At 49.6% G+C, this 14,288-nt stretch overlaps 1 protein-coding gene across 2 annotated transcripts in view; it reads left to right on the top strand.

The window, feature by feature from the left end:
• Window positions 1-14,288, top strand: part of Runx1 (RUNX family transcription factor 1) — a 224,831-nt gene that overhangs the window by 183,672 nt on the left and 26,871 nt on the right. Inside the window, exon 6 of one of the 2 annotated variants that reach the window (XM_051150272.1) lies at window positions 1,612-1,803. The exons of the other annotated variant lie outside the window; for it this stretch is intronic. Coding sequence (XP_051006229.1) covers window positions 1,612-1,803 — 192 coding nt within the window. The remainder of the gene's footprint in view (window positions 1-1,611; window positions 1,804-14,288) is intronic. 2 annotated transcript variants of the gene reach the window in all.

Here is a 14,288-nt window from a genome sequence, read left to right as displayed (position 1 = left end):
ACATGTGCTCTGGCCGAGCCTGCGTGACTCGGGCTGTTTGTGTTTGAGTCGGGTGTTGTGAGCCACGGCTCTGAATGACAGTCCAGATTTGCCTTGGTGATCCGTGGAAAGAAGGAACATTGCATGCGAACTGCACAAATATTATGCTTAAGCATTTTTTCCTCCATTTGGAGCCAAACAGGTCTTGTTAGTGATAAAAATCACTGCAATATAGTGGGCCCTTTTTCTGGCCTGGAATTTGAGACAGTGTCAGCCGTGCCAAGGGGGGCCACTGCAGGAAGAAACAGCAAGCTGCAGGGATTTGAAACCATAACACAACTTCTATGACTTAATTTTATAATTGTAGCAATTCGGAACTAGGTATGTGATGGTGGGGGGGCTACCATTCATAACTTTGCTCGCACACTGTGCTGGGGGAACGGTACACAGGGCCGTTGGTCTAGCTTCAGCTTAGCAGAGGGGACCAGAAGCAGCATCTCTGTGGGCAGAAGCCATCGGCTTCTCCTGTCCTCTTTGGAGGCTGAGTGGCCACTGGTGGTAAAGATGGGGCTCAGTCAAGGGTTCTAGTCAAACAAACCTTAGGGGCAAGGAGGAAGCAAAAGTCGACCTCTGTAGAAAAGGAGTGGATCTCCCAGGGTGCTGGGACTGTGTTCCTATGTGGGAGGCTGGACTCTGCTACAGTCTCGAGCTGAATGACAGTTTGAAAGGGATGAAGGGAAAAGCGGAGGCCCGGCCCTCCTGACTGGCCCATGTGAACCCCCCACTTGCTGTTTCCTGGTACCAGGGACATCTACTGCCCATATGAGACATCTTCCTGCCTCCTTGCTTTCTTTCTTGAGGCCCTGGGGAAGCCTAACAGACTGGCTGGCCCCTCCCTCTGGGCGCCCATGGGCTTGGCCTACAAGAAATACTGAAACAGCCCCAGGATGCACCTTTCTGCCTATTCCCTCTCAGGGATACGCCCAGGGAGTGGGCTTCAGGGAAGAAAGGCTGCTCCCTCAGAAGCCTTAATGAAGGAGGAAGGGGCCTGGGTATGTAGGGGCTGACAAGGATGCCCTGTGTCTGCCTGCATGGAACAGAAAACCTCATTCCTAGCTGCACCCAGTTTCCTGTTGAAGGGGCACGCTGCTGTTCTAAGACCCACTCTGGTACTTCTTAGACCTGCTGGTGGTCAGGTTTTCAGGAAGGCAGGGCATTCATGACCTGGGGAGGGCACCTTTCTTGGCTGCCATGGTGCCGAGCTCAGCCTGTGGCCAACAGCCAATAAGCACTGGGCTTCTTCCCCCACCAGCTCCACACCTAGTGTCTCTCATTCTGCCCACCCGAGGAATAGAGAGCTGGGTGGGCACTAAGTCCCACGCTAAGAGAACACCCAATGGCCAGTGTGATGGAGGAGCCTCTTTCTCCTATGGAAAAAAATAATGGCCCTGGTTCCCACAGGCAGCCAGCCCAAAGGGCAATTTCCAGCAAGCTCACCTTGCGGGTAAAGGGAGAGGGGAGGGCGGAGATAAGAAAAGTCCCCCTCCACAACACGTTTTCTGATCTCTCCCCCCCCCTTCCCTGCCTCCCTCTCCTCCTCCTCTTCCCTTACCCTCCCGGTCCCTACATTAGGACATCGGCAGAAACTAGATGATCAGACCAAGCCCGGGAGTTTGTCCTTTTCCGAGCGGCTCAGTGAACTGGAGCAGCTGCGGCGCACGGCCATGAGGGTCAGCCCGCACCACCCAGCCCCCACGCCCAACCCTCGGGCCTCCTTGAACCACTCCACTGCCTTTAACCCTCAGCCTCAGAGTCAGATGCAGGGTAAGTACCTCACGGAGCCCACTACCCTCTGTCCTTACTGAGAGTCCCAGGCGGAGAGCTCATGCAGGCTGCCAGGGCTTCCCCTGGGTACCCCAAGGGAGCTCAAGAAACTCTACAGCATCCCCTGGAATCTATGAGAAAAGCACTGTCCCATCTACTGAGCATCTCTAGACCGAGGAGTGTGGCTGCTGGGTGTGGCGGGGAGGCATGGATCCATGTATGTGTGTGGGTATACACACACATCCCTTGGCATTCTTGGAGTATCAGGTACCAAAATCTACAAAGAGCCCAAGCACGCTATGCAATGCTTCCTGGTACTTGTCTAAGCCTGTGCACACCCTCCTGTAGACTCTAATCCACTCCTCAGTTGCAGCATCTAACACACTATATAGATGTGCTAATAATAACTAAATAATATTATTTAGGGAATCATAACAAGACTACATTTTCAATATGTGTGCATTTTAAAAACTGTATTGCCAACCCACCATTGGTTCAATATTTAACTATGGAGCCTACAGATTAAAAAAAAAAAAAAAAAAAGCTACCTATATATAAATAGGTGAGGTTTTGGGGTTCGTTTGTTTTTTAAGAGTTAGTTTCAGCTCTGGTGTTTTCTTACCTACCAGTTAGTCTTGAAGTCATACACACAATTGTGTGTGTGTATGTATGTGTGTATAAACACACATATATGTATATAAATCTAGCAAGGTAAGGGTGAAGTGTTTTCCAGTTCTTGCCCTTCAGATTTTGTGTGGAGTTTGCGTTTTATATCTGTTCTTTTCAAAATATGAAGAAGGAAGCGTGTGTGCATATGTATGTGGTGTGTGCTGTAGCAAATGCAGTATTTTCAGATCAGCAGTTCGAGTTCCATTCACTCTGTGGGCCAGCCCCCAGCTGCAAACATGCTGTAAGATGCAGTGGCTGCACACGCCCTCTGTGCCAGCTCAGACAGTACTCACGGTGCATTTATGCAGCAGGGCTGCTGACATCGGAGTTGTTTGCTCACTGATACCATTATAATAACTGAAAAGCAACTTTCTCTGTGCCAGGTGGGACACAGCCGTATATACGACATGCTTACAGTAATAGTCCTTCAGCGGAGATGCAAGCTTGGGGCCAGGGGAGAGGGATGGCAGAAAGCGAGGTCGCTGTCCTCTGTGCTCTACATGGGGCACACAGGAAGCATATATGTGACAGGGTTTCCGAGGAAGTGGCTCTCTCTGGGGAAAGAACCATGCAGGGCCTGCAAAAGCCCATATTTTCCAGACCGTAATATGGAAAGCCTGTGCCCCAAGGCATGATGATACCATTTATCACAGCACGTGGGAGGTAGAGGCAGCAGGATCAAGAGTTCGAGGCTAGCCCTGCCTGCACAGCGAGTCTGAGGCCAACCTGAGATCCATGAGAGCCTGTCAGAACCACTGCATAGCACCACTCTTTTAAATGAACAGACACAAAAATTAGGCTTTCTTCCTAGGTGTGTTTAGGAAAAGGCCCCGTGTCTTTGTGAGTGGCTTGGTTTCTTGGTGTTTAATTGTTGTGAATAATCACTCAAGATATTCACACTAATTTCCCAAACATCTCACAGTGCAGTTCCATGGTGAACTGGGACAAATGACACTTTAAGTGAGATAGACGGGCTGTGGGAAGAGAGGAATAGCATTTCCAAGGGCGTCTTTCTGTTGCGTGTTTACCATCCTTTAGGTCCACACATGTCTTCTCCGGGATCCCATGTGTACAAGCCAAAGAGAAGGCTCTGTTCTCTTGCCCTCCCATTGCTGCACTGGCTGCTTGGGAACTAAGTATGAGGTTTGCCTTTTACTGGCAGTCAACCCAAAACTTTTAAGCATTTTTTAAAGCCAATGCAAAAACCATATGGGTGCAAGTTCAGATGGTGGCCTCTGCCTGCTTTGTGGAGCTGGTCTGCTCTTGCTGGCCATCTTATACGCCTAGTCCCTAGAAAATGTGGAGGGTGGAGAGTGCTCAGGACAGCCTGGGCCTTTGGAGCCACCCACTCTCACATGGAGGCATCGTGGTGTCACCATGGACAGGTGGCTGGGCATCTGTGGCTCTCTGGAGTCATAACTTCCTCTTCGAGTGTCCTGGGCACTAGTTGATACTCTCAGAAGATATATGTGGACTCTCCTGTGGGCGTTTTTTCCTCTCCGGTATTTGAATTTGTCGTGCAGGGATTTACTTGCCCCGTGGCAGACGCACAATTTCAAACTGTTCAATACACTGCACAGAAGATGGCTTCCACCTTCTTGTCATCCCTCTCTCCCACCTGCCTCTATTTTGCTACCCTTTCCCTCCTCCTTCCACTCCTCTTGCATTTTTTTTTCCTTACAAGAAACTGCTATTTTATACAAGTCTAGGTTTGAGTAGATTCTTGGATTTGTTTTCCCCCTTGAAATTCAAACATTTAACAGGGATAAGGTAACAGCCAAGTCCATTGTTACGTTGTTTCTAGGCATTAAAGTGGACGCCTGCTCTTAGCGCAAGAACGTCCATGCCTACTCAAGGTGGGAACTTAAGCAACACAGCATGGGGTCTTGGCTTTCTGAAATGGCGATCATTGTTTTAAGAAAGCTATCCAGGAGTGGTTGGAGCAGTGTTGCCTCAGCATGCTGTACAGACATAGGAATGTTTTCCAGCTTTACAGAGGTGCCAGCTACTGCCAGGGGGTCTGTGGAGAGCCAGGGGGTTGAAGGCTGGAGCCACCCCCTCGGCTTTGGCCGCAGAGGGTCATGGGTATGGAATATCACCTTTCCTTATCTTACCAAATAGGCATCTCGAATGATCTGCGGTTGGGGTTCAGATGGAGATGGGGGCAGGTTGCCATGCCACCAAACCACTGTTTATTTGTTAAGGTTTTAACTTTAAAAGAGCTGAGGTTAATTTCCGCTTCCTATCTGAGCAAGTCTTAAAGTGGGACAGAAGGCCATTCTGTCATGGCTGCATGTTTGCACAAGCAAGGACACCTTTGCTGACCCCCCACACACCCCCGACACACACACCAAGTTTCAGGCCTTCTTGGTGTTCCTTTTTCAGCAGGGGATGGGGAAGAGTTCTAGGGTCCTGATACCTGCTCCCTCACACCTCCCACTCAGGGGCAGCTCTGGGCAAACCCAAGCAAGTCATTTTAAGTCTTGGACTCTAATTTACCAATGAACCACCATGAAGGGTATGGCTTCGCCTTTCTGGGGAGATGAGGATGAGGTGTAAAAACACTGATGCAGAAACCTGCAGATGACATAAGTTAACAGACTGGCACACTAAGACTCTTGCCGTAAGCCTTCCTTGGATTCACTGTGATGTGTTTGGGCATAGCTCAGACTTCACCATCTGCACTACTGGTTCCTCTCTGTGATCTTGCAGTATGTTTTATAGAAAGAAATGAACAACTCTCCGCTCAGAGGTTACACATTTCCCACCACTTGCAGTGTTGTAAGTGATGACCTTGAGGTCAAATCCAGACCTTTCTGAAAGCACAGGCAGGAAGGTGATGTGGAGGAAGGTGGTGCAGAAGAGTGCACCTGTTCCCCTCCTGGCTCTGAGGCTCATGCGCTACAGGGCCAACAGACATTGACAGGTGTTGAGCTAGCCACTCTTTGTAGACATGGATGGATTGAACGTGTTCTATTGTAGTCAGATTTTGATGCTAGTGTTGAGGGTCTGGGTTGGGTGTCTTACTAAGTCATATTTTGTGGTATTTTAAAGATAGGGAGAAAAGAAAGCCAATCAGAATACTGAACCTCTGAGCATGCCCTAAAGGGGACACATAAGCAGGGGACAGAGGGACAAGAGGGCATCCAGTTCCTCTGTGCCTTCTCGGGGTAACTGTCCACTACTTGCAGGACCCTCTCCTCTGTGGCCTTTTACAACTAGAGCCATCTTCCCAAGTACCATGTGTCAGCCTAGAGCGCTGCCTGATTTAAAGTTTCACGTGGCTGAGGAAGGACATGCTGCGTTCCTGGCTGCCTCCGGATGTCCCGGTTTCTTATGCATTGCCTTGACAGTTGGGCTCCTTCAAAGTCCTTTCAGAAAGATGATGTTATGCTGCAGTCTGTGGAGTTCTCAGGGGCAGGGTTACCATGTCAGCCCAGCTCTCTCCATCCACACAATGAGCATAGGGAAGGAAGCATTTTCACCTTCCCGAGAAAGGGGCCAACTAACTCCTGCATCCAGAGAGCAAGGCCAGAAGAGGATGCGCAGGACCAGGTGCCTCTTGTCCTGCCTGCCACCAACACTCAACACAGCATAGCATAAGGAGAGGGAGGGAAAGGAAGCTGCACACCGCTGCCACCCTGGGAACAGTATGGCTCTCTGCTTCTCTCTGTCGCTGCCTCTCCATGTGTGTCTCTGTGTCTCTCTGTCTCTGTCTGTCTCTTTGTCACATACACATACCCTTAACACCAGCATGGGATGGGCCTGCTGGCTTTCTGGTAAACCTATGAATGGCCATGTCATGCACCCACACAGTAAAGAGTTCAGACTACTAGCAATCAACCCATACAACTTGTTTATAATGTGAAGTAACCTTCCTTTCGAAATAGCTCCCGTCTCTGACAGGCTCCTGAGGAGTTTCAGCATCAGAGCTGTCCACGTACCACAGGCCTGAATCAGATGTTCCCACAAATAAACAGGGAAGCGGGGAGAGAAAGCGAGGAAGAAGAACGGTTGGGAGAAAACCCTGAAAGATGAGCACAGAGCACAAAGCCCCTCACCTCAGGGTGAGCAGGAGGAATGAGACGTCCATCATAGAAAGAGAAGCGCCCCAACATGGGAACTGAGGATCCCATACCATGTGCATCTCCTTGGCTGGTACAACACAAACTCTGGTATAAGAACTGTACTGTAGACATTCAGAACAAGAGAAAGAAGGGTGGGAGGGAGAAAGAGCCAGCAGGCCTTGTGGTCCTCTCTGACCGGGTCCCTTGTCTCTTGAGCACGAGGGGCTAACACAACCGGCCATCTTAAGGATGGGCGCAGGTGCCAGCACCGAGGTCCCTGAAATGGTATTGTGTCCATGACCTTGATGTGTCGTGGATTGACCTTGCCCCCAAATACTTCAGCCCTTTGAAGTGTCACTTGCCACTTAAACTGATACCACTTTTGTAACCCAAAACTTCAGTTTAATAGGACCCGGTTTCCAAATTGTTTCATGACCGTTGCTCAAAGAGACCTGCCCGTACTCTCGGGATTCCGTGAGTCCCTTGAGGACACCTTTTCTGATTCCAAGGGAAAATAATTTACTGCAGGGCTTGGTCTCGGTGGTCAAATTGTCCTTCTCTGGGCTGCTGAGGTTTCTCCCTAATGCTAATGAACCTGGAGGCTGCACACAGGTGCATTAAACAGTGTCCTTGGAACTTCACAAAATGCTCATTTGCGCACTTGGCTAAACAGGGCTGTTAAATAGCACAGACTTCAAAAGGCACAAGTCCTTAGCTGCTGGATAGGAAGGGTGCAGCCACAAACTGGCCCAAACTGGCTACTGTGTATACTCTAGGATTTTTAGCAAGAAGCTTAATCTCTTAAAGCCTCTGTCTTCCCAACTACAGAATGAGAGTGGTAATTAATTGTTCTTGTGGGTCTTTAGGACAAGACACATGAGGCACGGGATGTCCCCTGTGAGTAGTCACTGGTATAAGCCTTGTCAACAATACCGACTCAGCCGGATTTCCCATGGCTGACACAGCACACAGACCGCAAAGTTAGGGACTTAAAACAATGAGAACTTATTTTCCCAAAATTGGAAGCTACAAGTTCCAACATTAAGATGACACAGATGGCCCAAGAGAAGGTTCCTTCCTGCCTCCTCTAATCCTCACCAGCTCTAGGCCCTGGTCGGACCATGCTGCAGCTTTCTTCTTTTCTCTTCATGTGACTTTCTCTTCTGTTCTGTCTCTCCTTCTGCTTCTTAAACAGTCACATGTCATTGTATTTAGACCCAGGTCATTCAGGAGAGCACAAAGGTCCTTAATTGTATCTGTAAAGACCACCCCTTTGCATGAGTCACAGTCTGGCAGAACATGACCTGTCTTTTCTGGTCCCACCATCCATTGGGTTAGACCAACATTAAGAGACAGATGCTATCAGAACATTAGCCAGTGGATTCCAGTCAGTCCAGGAGGACTTTCCCATCTGTCCTTCAGGGTAGACCTCAAGTCCAGGTAGATATGAGCTCATGCCTGAGTGTTCCCACTTTGTCATCTGGGCAGTGGCATCTCAGCCCTTCGTGTGCTGGAGCCATGTCATGAACCTTTCATTTCCCCAGAGGGAGAAGATAGTTTCTTTCTTTTAGACATGAATGGCTATTTCCCCGTGTTTTCTAGAGCATGCATACAGCTGAAACTAAAGGCTCAACACTGGTGCAAAAGGGAGGCTTCCATGCCCACCAACCCCATTCCCTCATATATAGGGTGCAATGTCAGATCAGAACACAGGAGACACAGCTCTTCCTGAGCTAGCCTCCGAAAGCCAGTGACCGCATCGGTAACAGCAAGCAGAAAAACAAAAGTGAAGAGCAAAGCTAGGACAGACTCAAGAGTCTGACCTCCCAGCTGAAGCCAGGCCAGCACCAGGCTTGTCGCTGTTGTTTTGAAACACATGGCTTCAGCACAAAGTACTGTGGTGCAGACACGCATCCCGGCGGTGCAGACACGCATCCCGATGGATAGTCATCTTCTTTGAGTGCCTCGCCATGCCATGTCACAAATCACTTAGAAATAGCCTTTCAAATTCAGAGGTTTAAGAAAGAATTTTTGACTAAAGCTGTGAGATTTTATCAAAGTTTTCTGAAAGTTTGGCCCAAGCTAACAGCATAAAGCTGGAAGGGATCATAGACTCCCAGTGGTCGGCTCTGTAAGGCGAGCCCCACTCCAATGTGGTCACTGTAAGTTTCTTCAAACACGCATGACCTGAAAGGCTTCATCACTCTCTCTTGTCCTGTTTCTCTCTAGCTCCCAGGACACCCCATCCTAACTCTCAGGGACTATGAGGTACAGGGTACCGCTTACCTCCCAGGACACCCCATCCTAACTCTCAGACTATAAGATACAGGGTACCGCTTACCTCCCAGGACACCCCATCCTAACTCTCAGGGACTATGAAGCACAGGTACCACTTACCTTCTAGACAACAGCAGCCTAATGCCTGATGTGTGTCCTGTTCCACACTTCTTGGCCCCACGCAGACTTTATAGTATTATTAAACAGTTGCCTAGAGAGTGCCAGAATAACCGATTGTTGTGGAGATTAAAGGTAGGATAACAGAAAGCCTGCAAATATGTTCACTGACCAGCCGCGCATCTCTGACACAGACTTTCCTCCCACAATTCCTTTCCAGCAGGACATTTCATGTGTCAGTGCTGCCGTTTCAGTCACCAGCCACAGTCAATACGACAAACTAATAGTGAGAAAAGTAGACTAGAGCTCACCCTAAAACCAACACATGCCCGGCCTCTCTGTGCATGCGTGAGAACAGAGCAAGGGAGAAACCCCACATGGATTGTGCTATTTCCTTGTTCTGTTGGCTTCTGCAACCAGGTAATGGAGGACCTCAGGCTGAGGCTGACCCAGGCTCCACTGCGCAATGCTTACCATTTTTAACAGGAGAAGCATTTCAGGGACAAATAGAACCAAGGTTCAGGTGCTAGAATGAGCCACTAAGCCATTGGTAGGACAGGCTGGCCTGAGAGGACCTGTTTCTCTGACTCAGGTTCAAAGGTCACAGCCTCAGGCATCGTTATTACTCGGTGTCACCCTCTGGCACAGGCAAGGCTTAGAATCATAACTGTCCATTCTGATCTCCGTGGACCATGACCTCATGGTTTTGGAAGGGACGGTATCCATTTTAAGCACCAGCTGCCATCCTTTTCCTCTAAGAAGGAGTCATGTGGGAAGAAGGGAATATGTGTATTCCACGTCACCCCCACCAGCTGTGGGATGGCAGGAAAGGACACTGAGTCTGTCCCTAGCTCCTTCGTGTCATCTCAACACTTTCACACAATCTGACTTGAGTTCCAGGATTTAGCACAATTAAGCTTATCAAGACTTGGGGCACTGTGGTGAGCAGCCAGTCCTGGGAATGCTGCAGAGGATGTTCTAGAACCGTGCTGCCCTAGGAATGGGGAGAGATGCCATTGGTGGAATCAAAGTAGGACCTCCCCAGGGAAGGAAGACCTGCGAGCCAGTGCGCCCATGGCGCAGCGGCTCACCTGATAGGACAGTCTCCAGCTTCATAAATTCTCAGCTCCCAGTTTGGCAGGAGTCATCTTCTCCCCGTAACTCCACACGCTGCCCAGGAGTCATTCCGAGGCCAGATCTGAGGCTCAGAGCTAAATCTTTGCTGTTTCCTCTCTGCATGCTTTGATGAGCTGCCTCGGTGGCTTTAAGAGAACATCTTGAGACAAAAAGGGACCAAGAGCTAATGAGACTGGGCACTGCACTTCTGAGGGTTGCTGCTCACACAAGGGGAGCGAACATAGTTGCTTTATGAAGTCTCTCGGGACAACTGCACTGCTGCAGCCACTCTCCCTCCATTAGCACATCTCTGCACATATCAGATGGCAAATTATAGGACAAAAACGTTATTAAAATATCTGTAAAAGTCAGCCCAAGCTCAAGGGCTCGCCTTGGCCTTTCTGCTTGTTCAGTGGTTTATTTAGACGTCTCAAGGTCAGTTCATCTTCATCCGTATTTTGCGGTAAACCGCCCACTCCACAGACCAACCGGAATTGCCCAGATTTGAGGATGTGCTTCCGTTGGTTTTTCAGCAAGGCTAATACCTTAAGAACAAGCCCAGAGCTCTTCAGACTTAGTCCTACCCCCATATCACCCCTCCCCCAATTTAAAAACCGCAGAGTAGGTGTGTGACAGTGTCTATAGCTGGACCATTACCAGAGTAGTTGAGGCGACAAGGACTATCATAAGGATGCTGTTAGGTTCACCAAAGGCAGTGAGTAAGTAATAAGGCAGGCGTAGCTTATGTTAGTAGAGCGGATCGGGAGTGGTCTGGTTACTGCCCACCACCAACCATTCTGGCACTGGTTATCTCACTGGTTATGTACCATCATATAGAAGGCTCAATTTGGGCTGTTCCTTCTGTTTCCACATAACCTCGTACTGCCTCCTCCCCCACCCCCTACCATAGATCTTTCTGGGGCAGGACACTTATGGGCAGACACATGCACATACGTGCACATGAAAGTCAGAGGACAGGCTCAGGTGTCTGGAGGTCAAAGGATGGCCTCGAGTGTCCTTCTTCGACCACATTTGCTTGAGGCAGGGTCTCTTCTTGGCCTTGAACTTTGCCAAGCCGGTTAGGCTAGAGGACCATCGGCCTCCAGGGATCCTCCTCCTCTGTCTCCCACCTCACCATAGTCACTGACATTAGAGTCACGTGCCACCACACCCTGCTTTTCATATGGGTTCTTGGGATCAAGTGGGGCACTCCCACTGGGGAGGGAAGTGCTTTATGGACCGAATCTTCCCGTGCCACTGTTTTTTTCTATGCTGTGTCCTGGGCCTCTTTGCAAGTGCAGGTTGGCAGTAAACATTTTGTAGTCCTGGATTCCTGTCTTGAAGGAATTACAATCACCCTAGCACTTTCAGGGAACCCCACAGCGTTGCCCCAGAGCCCCACACCCTGCTGCTTCTCTTCTGATTGGCAGACGTTTTTTCAGGGTGCGGCAGGGGGTGGGGTGGTGGGGGGGGGGGATACTTTTTGCGGCATGGTCAGCTTTGAGAGGCTCTGAGCCACCGTATGCTGCTAAATGAGAGAAGTCATTGCCCAGACGTGGATCTGTCTAATTTAATATGATTTTCCATGAATTACAAAGCATGGCTTTGAAATTGAATTTGTATGAAATTACGGATAGCCAGTTCAGGTGGCAGGGGAAGGAAGCCCTGTTATTCCTGTTCCAGCAGCCTTTCCCGATTTCCACATTTGATTCCTTCGCGCCTTGGGGAAGGGCAGACGTGGCAGGGGGTCTACATGGAATAGCATTGTTGTCAGACTCTCCCTGGCTAGTCACAGCTTCCTCTGAGGAGGACACCAGAGCCTGGAGGAGGCAAGGCAAAATGCCAACTCCCCTGTCCATCCGTCTCATCTGGCAACACAAAACTAGTCTGCATACCTGGTCGTCAGAGAGGACCCAGAACAAACCCAGAGGCACCCAGGAAGGCCTAATGCATTAGGACAGCCTAATGCAGACCCATGATGCTTTATGATTCAAACCCCACACTGTCCACTTCCTATTTGTATGACCTGGCAGGAAGTACTTGGTCCCTGTGCCACCGTCTGCATCTGTAAAATGGGTATGACTATAGGGACTGACTGGATGTTCTTGAAGACCAGCCAGCACACAGTATTGGATGTTCAGTGTGCAGCACGTAATGTCTTTCTTCTCACTCTTGCACACACCCCTCAGGAGGCTGCAGTACACTCATGGGATGTGCGGAACACAGTGCCCAGTGTGCTTGAAATTCTTTAGAAAAGGCTCCTGCCCTTCTTGTAACTGCTGTTACTACTGCAGCTCTTAGGGTTGGCTTTGGTGGATTGTATGATTATGGCTGTCACGTCCCTGTACTCCCCAGACATGGTGGTGGCTTTGGAGAGAACACACTTGAATGTGATCTGAGTCTCAGCTCCTTGGATAAACTCAAACAGGACAGTCCAAAACAACTATCCTGTAAGACCATATGAGAATATAAAATACCAAGGTTGAAAGGACACTTAGACTTGTTGGCCTAGGGCCTCTGCCCTGCCCCACCCCCACCCCAGCCAACACCCTAAAGGCCCCATCTGAAGTCTCCCAGTACACGTCTGACTTCTTTAAGCCTGTCATATGGGAACAGCTCATCCCCTCAGAGCTTGCTCAGCCTGACTCATCCTTTTCCTGAAATGTGTTTTGGCTCAGGGAGAGGGTAGGATTTAGTTTCTTATTAGTCTTTTTCTTCTTTTCTTAATGTTGAGTTTTATTTTTAAAGTAGGGATTTTTTTTTTTTTTTTTTAATGAAGAAGGCTACACTCTTTCTCATCCTCTTCACTCCTGCCAAGCACTCCCAACCCTGCTAACAGCTGCAGCAAGCTGACAGGTCATTTCCTGAACCCAAGGCCCATGTGGGCAGTGGTCAGGGGATGGCCCCTCCCCTTCTCCGTCGCTGTCATGAATTAGACAGATTCAATGGCCTGGCTCTTCTGGATTTTTAATGAACCATCTACGAAAGGATTTTCTTTGAACAAGGTTTCATCTCCCTGAGTGACTGTAAGTAACTACCCCCTCCCCCATTCCACCACCGAAAGCCCTACCCTTAAAGCCCAGGCTGTCAGGCTGAGAGGAGGACAGAAAACAGGTGTGTGGGGTGACACAGACGCAGCTGTGAGAAAGCCAGCCGCTCCTGGCAGGCCCTAGGCTGGGAGGGGTAGGAGGTGCGGAGTGACAGTCCCCTAGACCTAGTTCAGGATGTTGCAGCCAGTCATGTCATTCAGTGCCGGAAGACTGCACTGCAGAGCCATGAGAGGGAGTGAGCTGGGACGGGGTCTAGGCAGAGGCGGCCCTGAGAGAGCCAAGTCTGTGCCTGTGAATTCAGGGCTGGGACCACAACGGCTGTAATTTGTTAAGGTCCACCACCATTCGTTCTCTCCCAAGCTGCCAGGGAGCAGGATCTTGCACTGATGGGTGGCTTCTGGCTCCCTTCCTTAACTGAGAGACAAGAGGACTCCAGCATCCTGGCTCTCAAATGATATTTACTTAATAGTTAACCAGGTTTTAAAAAGAGAATGGGGACTTGACTCCCTTCACTAATTAGCCCTGCAGGCCTGTCATCTCCACCTTCACCACCCACAGCGTGTGCTCTTGACAAGTCATGACCGAACTCCCAGGGGACTTGCACTCTGGGCTTGCCTCCTCCACTGTCTGAGAAACACAAGTCTCTAAAGAAGATAAGATTAGAGCAATGAAGGGTATGCTGGGAAATGCAAAGGAACGCACCCCCGCCCCCAACACACACACATATACACACACACACACTCCACCAACCCTGCCGTTCAGTGAATTTATCTCTCACCCATAATGATTTCTCCCAACTTGGACATATTTTATGGTGACTTTGAGCTTGTCAGGTATGGTGAGTGTCTCGCAGAGGGCAAAATGGGATGGCTAGCCTGTTCCTTAAATAGACAGTGCAACGGCAGACCAGAGGGTTAAGTCACTTGCCACAGGTGGCACACACTGAGTGAGTGTTTGGCTTTCTTCTCCTGTCTGGGTGGCTGGAACACATTCCTAGTGTTTGGAAGTAGTGCCGGGAACCATCCTGAGGAGTCCCTTCAAAACACCATTCAGGCGAGCGAGGGGCTGTTGGGGCAAGATAGGGCAAACCCCCGTGTGCCTGTGCACACAGCTCCACCCAACTTCTCATCTTTATATTATAAAAAAAAAAAAGTCTCAAATAACCCAAACAGGCCGGGTCTGCTGTGCA

The sequence above is a fragment of the Acomys russatus genome, chromosome 8, assembly GCF_903995435.1.
Source record: "Acomys russatus chromosome 8, mAcoRus1.1, whole genome shotgun sequence".
Classification (NCBI taxonomy): Eukaryota; Metazoa; Chordata; class Mammalia; order Rodentia; family Muridae; genus Acomys; species Acomys russatus.
Note: the sequence above shows the minus strand (reverse complement) of the source record. Positions and strands in the feature narration are given on the sequence as shown.